Genomic DNA, 13,571 nt, shown 5'->3' with positions numbered 1-13,571 from the left:
CAGGCTTTTGCTTTCCAGTCCTCCTGAAGTTCTTTATTTTTGGTATCTTGACCTCAGATATGTTTTTCCTTGGAAGGTGAAGGGAGGGTGCAGGCACAAAGAGACTAAAACACATTGGAAATGTTTTTCTGTAAACACCTTTAATGTTTTGTGTTGTTAAGAAAATGGTTCTTCATATGCATTTGAAAATGTTTGTGTTTGTCAACTGGACAAGAAGCTGCTGCTTAAGTGCACGTGGTGCAGAAGTCCTTGAAGTTTTCCCTGAGAAGGTTGTGGGTTTATAAAATTGGAAAGAATTAAAGAATCATATTTAATAGCATAATAGTGCTTTTACTTGGTTTTCCTTCCTTCCTTGTTCAGAAACCTCCTTTACACTTCAGGGGCTTTATTGTGGACCACAGGTTTTGAGGACATGAGGTCCTAATGGTACCTATCCAGCCCCAGGGGGAGTGAACATCAGGTGCTCACAGAACATCTGCAGCACTCTGTGATCTCTGTTCACTTGTTGCTGGCACTGTCTCCTTTGGAACAGCCCATACCATGGAAGTTATGACTCCAGTGAGGATAAATCTTTACATCCATTTCTAGGAGGGAAGAGGGGGAGTAAAAACAGAAGACAACAGCCAAAATCTCTTTTCCAGCTGTTACCAGCATTTCAGAACCTAAAGCTGCATTTGTGTTCTCATTACCTGCCTTGGCAGCATCTGCTGATCCTGTCTTTTGTAGGAGGAGGTTAGTTTTTGCAGGCAGTATCCTAACTGCTGAAGCCTTGGCAAGAGTGCCACTGTCCAGCCCTTAAAACAACTGCGTAGCACACTCGAGAGCTTGGGCAGGGGGAGATTCCTCATGGACGTGCATGTTTATAATCAGCATTGCATGAGCAAGCACTAGCAGAGTGCCAAAAGGTTAGAGAGGGACTTGATATTGTACTGTAGCTTGTAATCCACGTAACCAGTATAAGAAACCTCATTGCTCATTATCCTTGTATCTGGTGGAACACAACTGTTCTACTCAAAGACAGCTCTGCCCAAGCACAGAAATGCAAACAGCATGGACTTGGGACCATAAGGAGCCCACTTCAATTTTGTTAGCTATCTTTTTACAGATCATTGCTGATGCTTTGCAAGCCACATAGCAAATTAGTACCACATCATCTTTTTGGTCTGAGCAGCAAGATTAGTTATTCAATATTCTGAGTCTCAGATCTGCCATCTAGACATGCAGAATTAACAAATGCCTCAGCCTTCTGTTGTTTTTGAAGCACTTCCTCCATTTGAGTGTATCAAACACGGACATATTGCCAATGGTGGCAATATCAAGTTTGTATCACAAAAATATATCACACAAGTAAGGTAAAGATGGAGTTCGTGCTCCAGTCTGCATCAGTGAAATCTAGTCACTATGTCCCTCTGAAATGCTGTGGAGAACTCACTGGCACTGGTAAAGGTGAGACACCTGGGCTGTATGTACACCCCTCGAAGTATTCCAGATAGCTGTTTGGAAAGTGGTTTCTCAGGGGCACATCAGAACTAGTGGCTTTCGCAGCTGACATGCTGGAGTTACATCTTTAGCACGGCTGTTTAGTCAGGCACCAAGCTATGTTCGTTTCATAACCTGAAAGCAGATGCTTTGACTGTGGGCACACTGTGTTCAGTAACAACTAAACATGCTCATGAGATTCTGAAGAACACACACAAAAGTTTTTCTTAGGCGTTGTGTAAGTTTTTTCTTAAGCCTTGCTGAAGTTTGCACATATAATTGCCGCATTTCTGGGCTGGTTTATTTGGCAAATTCACACAACACAGGATCAAATCATGTACTTAGCTGTGGTGCCAAAACCACCTGCTGCTCATACACCGCAGTTTGGTACAAAATCAGATGAAGGTGCCTGCTGTTTCAGACTGAGCAAGGTAATGAGACAAGTAATACCAACGGTTCTTTCTGCTGCTTTCATAACTGAGGGAAGCTTTTGGGTTCACACAGGTATCAGTTGAACCCTTAACTAATCACAGACCATTGTTAGGCTGTTGCCACTCACTGAACAAAGCTTTGCATGCTGGAAAGCACACATTTTTCTGTGTTAAGTTTAAAAAGAGGTAACTTGTTTCCACACCACTTTTGCCTTGCTGTTAGTATTAGACCACTACTGCTGTAAGTCTGTACCTGTAGGTGTTCTGAATACTGGGCCTTCCAGATTTCTCTTCCATGAAGCACAGAATGTGCATTTAAAATTTCTGTGACAAGAAGTGTACACAGACTGCATTTAATGTAAAATTTTGAAGAAATATCCTGATTTTTTTTTTTTTTTTACCAAAAGTCACTATATTTTTCATTTGAATTTCACAGTCCCGTGATAAACATGGATACAGCACTTTTTAAAAAGCTACTAAGATTTTACCTCATCCATAGCTCACGGCTCAAGCACAGTGAATTTTCTGCACATGGCAACACAGGAATCGCCCGTCACTGTCAGTGAAACTTGCAATACTGATGCAAGGCGCAGCACTCCTTTTGAACAGTGCTGAGCAGCCCTTACTTTCTCGGAGTACAACATGCCAAGCATTCAAACGGAGCATTCCCTACCAGTCATACCACTAGGGGCTGGGATGTCAGCAACATCTAAGGATCCTGCAGCCCCAGCCGCGGTACCAGCCAGTGCCACAGTGTGCTGCTGCAGCACAACCCTCCTGTACAGAACACGTCCACAGGTCAGTGACTAACGGAGGCATTCTCTTCTCAAAGGCAGCAGACACCCACCCGCTCCATTCTAAAATACAAGTCAGCGAACTATACATTTCCCTCTTCACCAGCTGCTCAGAAAAAAGCATCAGCAAGAAACAGGCAAGCCATAGCATGCTGGGTTATGGATACTTTAAAAGTGTTGCCCATGTTCCTCACGCTCCTCACGCTCAGAGGATGAAGATGCAGCACTACCATCTTCAGGCTCCACGACCTTCTTTCTCCTCATCCCCCCCGTTCTCTACATTATCACTTCACACTGGCTTGCTGCTGGCTGCCATCCCATCACAAGCTAAACAAAGCGAGTTCTATACCAGGATGTATTCAGGAGTCTGAAGCTTCTCTCTCAGTGTTGCATGAGATCATGGCGCATGTGCAGCAGGGGTTTGTTTGAAGGATAGGAACAGTATAGGGTTTTCTTCCAGATTCCACTGACTGACACTGACTCAGTTTTCTGCATCAGCTACACACTATGGAGACAAGCAGCAAGAGTGGGAAGTTAAGGCCAGGACAGAGAGGTGAGTATGCTCAGCTAGGCCAGAGGTAGCACAGAATTGTCACATGAAGTCACAGTGCCACAGATGCTGCCCCGGGAGGAAACAAATCAGTGTTCAGAAGCACAGACAAGGTCTGGGATTTGCCCAAATAAAGCTCAGTATTCTTTCACACAGTGTCACAAGGTCTGAGTACCTAAAATCTCAGACACAGAAGGTCTGAGCAGAGCACTAGTGAGGCGACACTACTGGTGAGGCCACATATGGAGTGCTGGGTGCGGCTCTGGGCTTCCCAGTACAAAGACATGGACACACTGGGGAGAGTCCAACAAAGGGCCGCAAAGATGACAAAAGGGACAGAAGTGTCTCTCCTGTGAGAACAGGCTGACAGAGCTGAGATGTTCAGCCTGGAGAAGAAAAGGCTCCAGGGGATCTCATCAGTGCATACAAATAGGGAGGCTGCAAAGAGGACAGAGCTGGACTCTGTTCAGTGGTGCCCAGTGACAGCACCAGAGGCAATGGGCACAGACTGAAACACAGGAGGCTCCACTTCAACACGAGCAAACGCTTCCTCACAGTGTGAGTGTGACTGAGCACTGGCACAGGTTGCCCACAGAGGTGTTGGAGTCTGCCCCCTTGCAGACCTTCAAAAGCTGCCTGGACATGGTCCTGGGCACACAGCTCTAAATGGTGGCACTGCTTGAGCAGAGAGGGTTGGGCCAGATGACCGACAAGGCCCTTCCGACCTCAGCTTGTCTGTGATTATGTAACAGCACCGATACAGGAGGTAAGAAGACAGTGAGCTAGCACACGTGAATGTAAAATTAAAGCAGAGAGAAAAATCTACAAAATCTCAGCACGAGAGCTAGAGGAGATAACCAAAACCCACAGAGCTGCTTGTGAATTGTTCCAGCTAGATGGTGTACACAAAACAACCTGCACAGTTAGCTCCTGCAAACCCAGCTGCTTTAACTTCTGTAACATTGCTTTGCCCTTGAACTTGAGAGTCTGCCCATTCTCCTGGACTGCCGCTCCAAACCATGCCTTTGGCAAGATAAAATGTCCTTGAGGACAGTGTGGTGATTAGTAAGTTCCACAACTCTGTGCAGGAACCCCTCAAGTGGTGATCTCTCAAATTCCAGTAAATTCAAATTAACAGTTTAAACACTGTATATGTAATGCAGGGGACTTTATTTAATTACTAATTCATTTTTGAGGCCTTTGCGGAATTTGGGGGTGAGCAGAAAAAAGGACGTTCTCAGTCCAGGTGAAGGCTAGCACCAAGTACCAGTATTCCACGTACTTGCTCTGTGCTTCAGTCCTGTTAAACTTACCGGTGGTATCCCTGTGAAGTTCAGAAAAAAATTTCCTGCTTTAATCTTCCACAGAATTCAGCCTCCAGGCCTGTGGTCTACTGTCATTTTCACCACCACTCATCAATAGCTTGTGAATACACATGCAAACACAAGCTTGTCGCTCACAGACATGAACAACAGCAACGTACAACTTAACTGTTGAAGCCCAAGTGGCAACCATGTATTCAGCACCTCACCCACCGAAGGGACAGGGCTGCTGCATAGCACGTCCCTGAATGTTTGCAAGTTTTAATCTGCATCTGCAGCCCTCTTCAAACTGCCTGGACTAACCTTCACAAAGGGTATTGCAGCACTTCTGTTACACATCAGAGAGGCTACCATGTCTTTGATTAAAATGGTGAAATAACCATAGAATCACTTAGGTTGGAAAAGACCTTTAAGATCAAGTACAGCCATGCATCTAACACTGCCAAGTCCATTAAAACATTCCACTAAGCGTCATGTCTACACACCTTCTAAATACCTGCAGGAACAGTGATTCAATCAGTGCCCTGGGCAGCCTGTTCCAGTGACTGACCACCCTTTCAGGGAAGAAATTGTTCCTAATATCCAGTCTGAACCTCCCCTGGCGCAGCTTAAGGCCGTTTCCTCTTGTCCTATCCCTTGTTCCTTGGGAGCAGAGACCAGCCACCTCCTGGCTCCATCCTCCTTCCAGGTAGTTGTAGAGAGCGATAAGGTCCCCCCTGAGCCTTCTCTTCTCCAGACTAAACCCCCCAGGTCCCTCAGCCATTCCTCATCACACTTGTGCTCCAGGCCCTTCACCAGCTCCGTTGCCCTTCTCTGGACCCGCTCCAGCACCTCAATGCCTCTCTTGCAGTGAGGGGCCCAGAACTGAACACAGGATTCGAGGTGCAGCCTCACCAGTGCCCAGTGCAGGGGGATGATCACTGCCCTGGCCCTGCTGGCCACACTAGTGCTGATACAGGTTGGTGCTACAGGCCAGGATGCCATTGGCCTTCTGGGCTGCCTGGGCACAAGCTGGCTCATGTTCAGCTCCATCAGTCAGCACCCCCATGTCCTTTTCTGCCAAGCAGCTTTTCAGCCACTCTATCCCAAGCATTGCTTAGGGTTGTTGTGGACAAAGTGCAGAACCTGGCACTTTGCCTTGTTGAACCTCACACCTTTGTGTAATCCAGCCTGTCCAGATCCCTCTGCAGAGCCTTCCTACACTCCAGCTGATCAACACTCCTGCCCAATTTGGTGTCATCCACAAATATACCAAGGGTGCACTCGATCCCCTCATCCAGATCATCAGTGAACTGAACAACACCAGCCACAGTACTGAGCCCTGAGGGACACCACTAGTGTCCAGTCACCGACTAAATGTGATGCCATTTACCACCACTAATACAATGTATGAGACTGAACACACCAGTCTTACAAGATAAGCAGCTAAGGCGAGTCTTACCAGAGCAAGGCTAGAACACAGCCCCTGTGAATGCTGGGTGATATTAGAGCCAAGGAAGCAGCAGAACAGATTGTCTGGATCAGTTTGTTTCAAAATTTAACCACCTTGGCAGACAGGGCTCCGAGCCAGTAGATGAGGAATAGTAAGGTCAAGTCTTCCCTTCTCTCACTCTCCAAATCTCCAGTCCACCACCTTAGTGGGAGAAAGTGTCTGCAAGAGTCAGTAAGGACAAGGACACAGTTCAGAAACACCCAGACAGCCTCTGCACGGCAGGACTTTGCGTATGAAGCCAGCACTGGGCATATGACAGAAAAAAAACATGCAGTATAATGTTAAAGGCTTTAACTGTGCAGTGCCCTGTACTGCATTTCCAGCTTAAGATGTGCAGCTGGAGTGACAGCAGGAAACTACACAGGATTGCTTACCTGAAGACGACAGTATCCTCAGTTCCACTACAAATGAGATAAGCTCCTTAACCAGCCTCCTGCTCCTGTTTCTTACAGCTTACATCTTGGGCGATAAACTGGATGGAGAAGCAGTTTTTAAACTAAAGCTCTCAAGAGCTTTAGGAAAGCTTATAAAGACAAGCAGGACATCCTCCCAGAGACGAGGAACATCACTGGCTGGACAGTCAGCAGCAAGGTGAAATCAGCACCAACTGAAATAAAGGTCTACACATACTCAATTCAAACACCCCCTGTCGAAAGGGAGCAGATCTTAATTCATCCAAAGTCAACACATTTTGCTGTTTAACAGATCTTTAATATCAGTAATGTGGGAAGTGACATCTCTGTGCACAACAGCACAGAGACTAGTTTTGGAGATTCTCCCATTTCAGACACAGAAAGGAAACACGAGTCAAAACATGCAATCGAACAATGATCAGCTCTAGATACATCATGATGTTTGGTCCAAAAAATTAAAAAAAAAAAAAATAAATTTTGAAACAGTTAATCCAATTACTGCAAACATAGCTTCTCTGAGTAAGGTTAGGATATTGCATCTGTAAGTGTTTTCATCACGCTCTCCTTCAGCGAACCAGCGGAGCCTGCTTGAGTGAGATGAGGACTGAACGCATGCGGGACACATCTTTTGCCTGCTTACTAGACTTGGGATTAAAGTCACAGAGCTGAGCCACACGTTCCCACTCAGTGCCCGGAAAAATGTCTTCTGCATCATTCACAAAGGCTTCTTCAGCTGCCCTAAAAGCAATGCAATGCACCTTGTGTTAATGCCCAGCACAGAAGGCACTCCTTCCCTCTTACAGGATGCAGTTTCAGCACGTTTCATAAGAAATGTGACCTGGCAGCTGCTGGTGGACATAATGGCCACTTAAGCTCCCACTGCCCCAACCCTGGAGATGAAAGTATGCTGCAGTAGTGTGCTATGCACAAGCAGAGATTGCTGTGTAAAATGTTGGAATACAGGTGTTTGGTTCTAAGAACTGTTACTGAGTCACCACACAATCTGCCAGGCAGTAAGGTACCCCTATGTAGGCATTTTATTTATAGAGAAACACCCAAGTCTTAGCTAGTTAAGCCTTTGCCATCTGACAGCTTACATTGGACACTAGTCAAATGGAAATTTACAACTCCCTGCAAGCAAAAATAGTTTCCATTTGAGGGGTTTACATCAGCCCCAAGACCTACTGGCTATCATAAAACTATCTGCTGATGACTCGCAGTGCTGTAGCAAAGCAGCATTAATCAAAAGGAATTTACGAATTAAGTTCCATGCTTGTGGATGTTACAGACTAATACATATCTTAGCAAAGGGCATGACTCACTGAGGTCAGCCCACAGGAGCTCCCATCCTAAGAAGACTCTAAAGAGGCTTTGTACATTACATCCAGGTTAGTACCAGTGGCTTCCCAGCTGTCTCCTTTTGTCATTGCTATGCTGCCAACAGCATTGCCTCAATGCAGGGATAACACTCCAGCATCGAGTTTACATGATCTCCAGGGCCCTGTCAGTTGTCTAAGTGCAAGAGCAGTAAAGCATCAAGAGATCAAACCAAATCCATCTACTCCAACAAGCAGTACAGAGAAAGCAGTGAAGATGACGCTCCCATGAGCACTATTCACAGGGATGAGGAGGTTACAGACACCACTGAAGACAAGGGTCACTACGACACCGCTATTTTATGTGACATGACACTTAGGGGGCAGCGAAGATTTTTTTTACTTAACTGTTCTAGGCTGTAGCAAGGATGATTTATGTTTGTGCTTAAAGGTGAAGAGAAGAAAAGAAACAAGGAGAGAAAGTTTAAGTCAGATATAGAAAATGAGAATGAGTTTAATGCAGATGATCAGCTGGCTGAACATGCACCAGTAGCTTAGCCTACATTCAGGAAATAGGCTGCCTGTTTTATTATGCAGCACTCTCACTGCACAATTGCATGGGATATACGAAAATAAGGGGTTTATTGGGAAAAACATATATCAAAATCAGCTCCAGGAGGATTCAGAAAAGTCAAACACCACCTGTAAATCCATCATTTCACAAGTCTTGGTTTACATTCAGCAACAGTTAGGTAATGAATTCCACACTGAACCATCAATACTGGTGCACTCAAAGCCACACCATGGTTCACCAATACACCTTTTAAAGGTGCCACCTTAGAATCTGTGACATGGCTATCTTTTAATTCAAGTCTACAAACTAAGAGAATAAATTAAAACAAGCCAATGAACACTGCTATCTTTCCATCCCACAGAACCTAGCACAGTCACAGCTGCATTCCCATTGAGACATTAGGCTGGCAAAATGCCTACAGAGCTGCTCCTAAACATTCTCCCAGCAGCTATCACTGATTTTCAAATAGCACCTGCTCGTACTTTTCATCTGCTCTCTCACAGCAGCCTATTCCTATATGCACATACCTCTTCTACTCCGATTTATGGCATGTGATTCCTTTCTACCTTCCTTGGCTTATGGAGCTTTATGTGCAAGTACGGCTTGAATGTTTTCCTGATTATGTAGACAATGAGCACAGATGGAGCTCAGTGGCTCTTACAAAGAATACAATTAAACATTGTATTGCTTCATGGAAGTTACTAGGGCTAAATAAAGAACCCGTGTGAGACTGCAGATGCTAACCCACGCACCCAGCAAAGCATCTTGTAAGCAGTGTTCACTGGCCTGGAAACAACTGTAAACTCCTACACCTGAAGACTACTGAAGTCATCACCAAAATTCCAGTAGTATGTACACTACATGACTTAATATGAAAGTGCTGTGCAGTGCGCAGACAGGAATACTGCAGATCAGAGCCAGTCCAAAAAGCAAAGGCTGTTTAATGGCTTATACTGCCCTGAAGCATGCAGCAATCACCCTCAGACAGACATTCAGCACTATTTCCAATCATCCTCATTGCCTAGTTGACTAGCAAAACAGAATTAGTAGTTAAGCAACATACACATAACCAATCACGTCAGCGAAGGGTTGTTTGTAGAAAGCTTCATCTGCCACCCTAGGTAGCAAGTAGTCCAACAGGCAGGCAAGCAGGCAGGAGAAAAGAGATAAGGATGAGAAGTAGAGAACAGAGCTGAAGTCAGTTTTAACAACCACTTTAACCTTGTTTCACCAAGACTTACTACAGGAAAGCAGCTACTACAGGGAACATCTCCATTAAGCCCCTGGCTCAGAGGGGCACACAAAAGCTCTGCTACATCCTGCAAGTTGGGACCGGCTAGTTTAGGGCTAGAGTCCCAGGGTCAGTGTTAGGCTGTTTCCAGTGGATGGAACCTACATTATGAGACAGATGTGAATGCCAAACACTCCTGTGCAACACTTGTGGACCCTGCTCTAGAAGGCATATCTGCACTCAAATACCAGCCATAATAAAGCCATGGGGGCATCATAAACTCAGGCCACCAGCTAGAGTAGTGCCAATCCTGTTATCTTTCTTGGCCCAGCCAACAGACTGCACCTCAGCAAATGGATGTGTCAAATCCAGACTTCTATAGGAAGCAGAGTCTACCCAGGGCTCTACTTACCTGCTGTTCATTTTGATAATAAAAATAGCAGTTCAATAAAACAGTTAATCTTGAAGTCTGTGGGTTCCTGAAGTATAAAGCAGCCCTGATGACTACCTGGATAGAGTGACACTAGTAACCCTAGGTCAGAAGTAGAGACCTAAATGTTATTAAGTCAGTACCATCACATTTACCTTCATGTAGCTTTAAGTCCAAATCCCACAGGGAACTTTCTAAGAAAGTAGAAGTGCCTACCACACTAGCAGTCACTAGTTTTTGCCCCAGGGCCCATAATTGCACAATTCAAACCCTACCTAGGCAGAATCAGCATTTAATTCTTCACTAGCAGAACTGAGCCAGGTTATTTTTCAAATGTTTCCAAAAGGAGCAGCCAAAGGTTTTAAGATATCTAATGAAATACTTTGTACCAAAGACTAACTAGAAGGCCACTTCCATGTATTCTACAGACAGCAAGTAAGATTGCTAGTCTCAAGGCAGGTAATTACAATTCCTGTGCAGCTAGAAGTGTGCAAGCAAGTGGGTAGATTAAAACTTTTTCTGGCCACAGTCAAACTTGGTGTCTTAAAGAATCTTCAGTAATTCTGGTTCATGATCATCTTAGTGCTTTCTCTTGATATTCTTGGGACATGTAATCTAGATAAGAAAACCTAAAAAGATAGTCTACTGCTGGAGGCCCATTTCTTAGTAAAAGAGGTTACTTTAATGGTCTGAAGGACTAGTGCCATGGGACATACTAGAACTATTTTCACCCCCCACTGCTTTCATGCCCAGTACCATAATTCTTCAGATGACTGAAGCAATCTTACCTGTTGCTGGCTTTTGTTTTCTGGAGCTTTTCATCTTGTCTTGCATACCACTCCTCCAACTCCTTTACTGCTTTCTCTTTCCATTCTGCTTCCTGTTTTCGTGAGTTTGCATCTGAAAGTTTAAGAATTACTTTGTCAGTCCTGTTTGTTCCCACTGTATCTTGCTAACATCTCAGCTGATGGCTCAGCGTGCGCTCTAGCGCAGACAGTTGCTTGATCTACACAGACAAGGGTTAGGAGACTTCCTGATGTAGGCCCTTAGGTAGGCCCTGAGGACTCTAAATACCATGAATTCAGAGAAATAGCTAAACAGAATGCCTGCACTGCTTAACCAGGACAGTCCACTTCAGTTTAGGATATGCATCTGTAGACTAATACTGGTCCAGCAGGTCTACTGGCCTGCAAACTGCTCATAACCAGGAACAGTCACCTCACTATGCTAGTGCTAGGACAAAGCTCAGAAAAGCCTCTATGCTTAAACAAAGCAAATGAGCCTGGCACTCAGCATGCTCTTGTACCCAGCCATAGGTCAGCACAAGCTCTTCTGCCATAACTAGCTCAGAAGAGGAACAACAGGGCCAGCTCTGTCCAGAATCACACTGGCTCCTCGCTAATCTAAATGGAAAGCATACCAGTTTGCAGGCTCTCAGAAGCTGTCCACAGGCAGGTATCACTGCATTTGACAGCTCTTTAGTTACCAGTCCACTGCTTAGCTGTTAGATTAAGATCTGTGTGACAAGTTACAGCCTCAGTATTACAAAACAAGCAATCTTCATCCTTTGAAAAAAAATGAAAGTGTCTGAAGTATTTATTCACTCTTTTCTGCTGATAAAAGCTGTTCGTTTTCTGTCAGCTTATTTGTAAGTAAAGGGCAGGCCACAAGAACACTCTTAAGGTTCAGAGAGCCACTTGCTTGCTGACTCCTACAATAGTACTAAGTCTGCTCCCTGGAAGACTTATCCAGACCCGCTGCTCAACCTCAAGAATTATGTTATGCTCCCAAGAGCTGGAAGACATAGTTGAGAATTCTGCTGCTGAAAAAGCTGCCATTAAGTTATTCACAAGCAAGAAAACTACTGCAACGAACTCCCTCCTTACCAAGTTGCTCCAGGCGCTCCTTTTGCTCATCTCTCCACTTACGAATACTCTCTGGCTCTGACTGCAGTCGATCTACCTGGCATGTGGCAGCACAGGAGTCATTTGTACCGTTACTCTCCTTAAAGAGAAGGAACAGCAATGTCTTTAATACATGACAACTGAATATTTCAGATACCTGCCTGGAAGCTACGTAAAATAGGACTCTACTTAAACTGAGCACATAACACATTCATGGCAGTGTTCAAGGCCAGGTTGGACAGAGCCTTGGGTGACATGGTTTAGTGCGAGTTGTCCCTGCCCATGGCAGGGGGGTTGGAACTAGATGATCTTAAGGTCCTTTCCAACCCTATCTATTCTATGATTCTATGATACCACATTTTCACCATTAACATGAAAAAGGTCTGGCCAGATTACAGCAGGACTGTACTAAGTTAATACAGGACTGTCTTTAGCAATCAGGGATCAAACACAAGTTCAAGCTGACAGGGAAGCCAAACTGTGCCAGTGCGCTACATCTGAAGAAAGCAGAAGACAATGCCAAGCACCACATTGTGCCATGTAGCGCCTAGAGATCTCCCAGTTTGTTTCACCTTAAATATTTGCTGTGAAAGTAGTTTTTTTATTTTGCTACTGTTTTGTACATAGGAATTTAAATTGTTCCCTGTAACTTATTTGTGTGCTTCAGAGACATTTATGAACTTACTCACACTAAAAGTCAATGTCCTTTACAGACATGACAGAATTTGGATTGCATCCCTTCCAACCCTAACCATTCTATGATTCCATGATTTCCTCCCTTTGTCATTAGTGTGGCTGACTAACATGCTATGGTTGAGCTACTTAGCCAGCAGCTTAATTTCATGAAACTTTATGTCACTAAGAAGTGTACAATGTTTTCTGTCAGCTCCTTATAACACCAATCTTGACAGTACAAATGAATTATCTTTAAAGAACAAGTAATTGAGAAAACTCTGCTTTAAACTAGGAAGTCAGAGCATGCTCTCAGCTTATAAGCCAGTGGCAAGTCAGTGTTAAGTCATATCACAGAGCCTGTCAGTCTGCTTATGGCTATGTCCTATTAAGCCATAATTAAAAATGGACTGCTGCTTCAAGTTGCCTCTAAGTTCAGAGGAGAGGCATATTAACAGCTTTAAAAAATGAGCTATCAGGACAGACATTCCTCTTCAGAGATGAAAGTTCAGTAGAGACAAGAAATCAGAAGTATTAGTCTAGATTAAGGTAAAGTTCTCAGAGTAGAACAGCAGATAATACTTCTATCTTACCTGATAGACTTCTCCATTAACCACTCTGTCAACAGCACCTGTAAAGAAGTTGCTGTAGTTTAGCCATTTGAGAAAAGACAGAACAGCCAGATTTCCTGATTTCAGTAACTTGTATGGAAAGCTTTACTGGAGTACCTAACGTGGGCGTTAATACACTCTTCAGGAAAAGAAGAGGCCGCACCAAAGTCACCCAATAGCAAACCGAAAATCAAGTTATTTTGCTCCACCATCTTAAATGACAGCTAATTTACCTAACAGCATTATGTTGCTGTATCCTCTATTTCTCTGTGGCTATGTATGCCCTAGTTTCACATTAGTAGTGCTAATGGCACACTGGAAGCTCTTCATGCTCATTTACCAGGGAACTAGG

At 44.4% G+C, this 13,571-nt stretch overlaps 1 protein-coding gene across 1 annotated transcript; it reads right to left on the bottom strand.

Annotated features, from left to right (window-relative positions):
- Window positions 1–6,757: 6,757 nt before the first annotated feature.
- CLTA (clathrin, light chain A) lies at window positions 6,758–13,239 on the bottom strand (the record flags this gene model as incomplete). The annotated part of the gene is made up of 6 exons (XM_010024732.1): window positions 6,758–7,219; window positions 8,206–8,241; window positions 9,435–9,488; window positions 10,821–10,932; window positions 11,919–12,036; window positions 13,202–13,239. Coding segments are annotated over 6 exons (530 nt in total), but the record flags the coding sequence as incomplete, so codon positions are not given.
- Between the last annotated feature and the right edge of the window lie 332 nt (window positions 13,240–13,571).

The sequence above is a fragment of the Nestor notabilis genome, unplaced genomic scaffold (genome assembly GCF_000696875.1).
Source record: "Nestor notabilis isolate BGI_N333 unplaced genomic scaffold, ASM69687v1 scaffold2742, whole genome shotgun sequence".
Taxonomy (NCBI): Eukaryota; Metazoa; Chordata; class Aves; order Psittaciformes; family Psittacidae; genus Nestor; species Nestor notabilis.
This window is presented reverse-complemented; position numbering and strand designations above follow the sequence as displayed.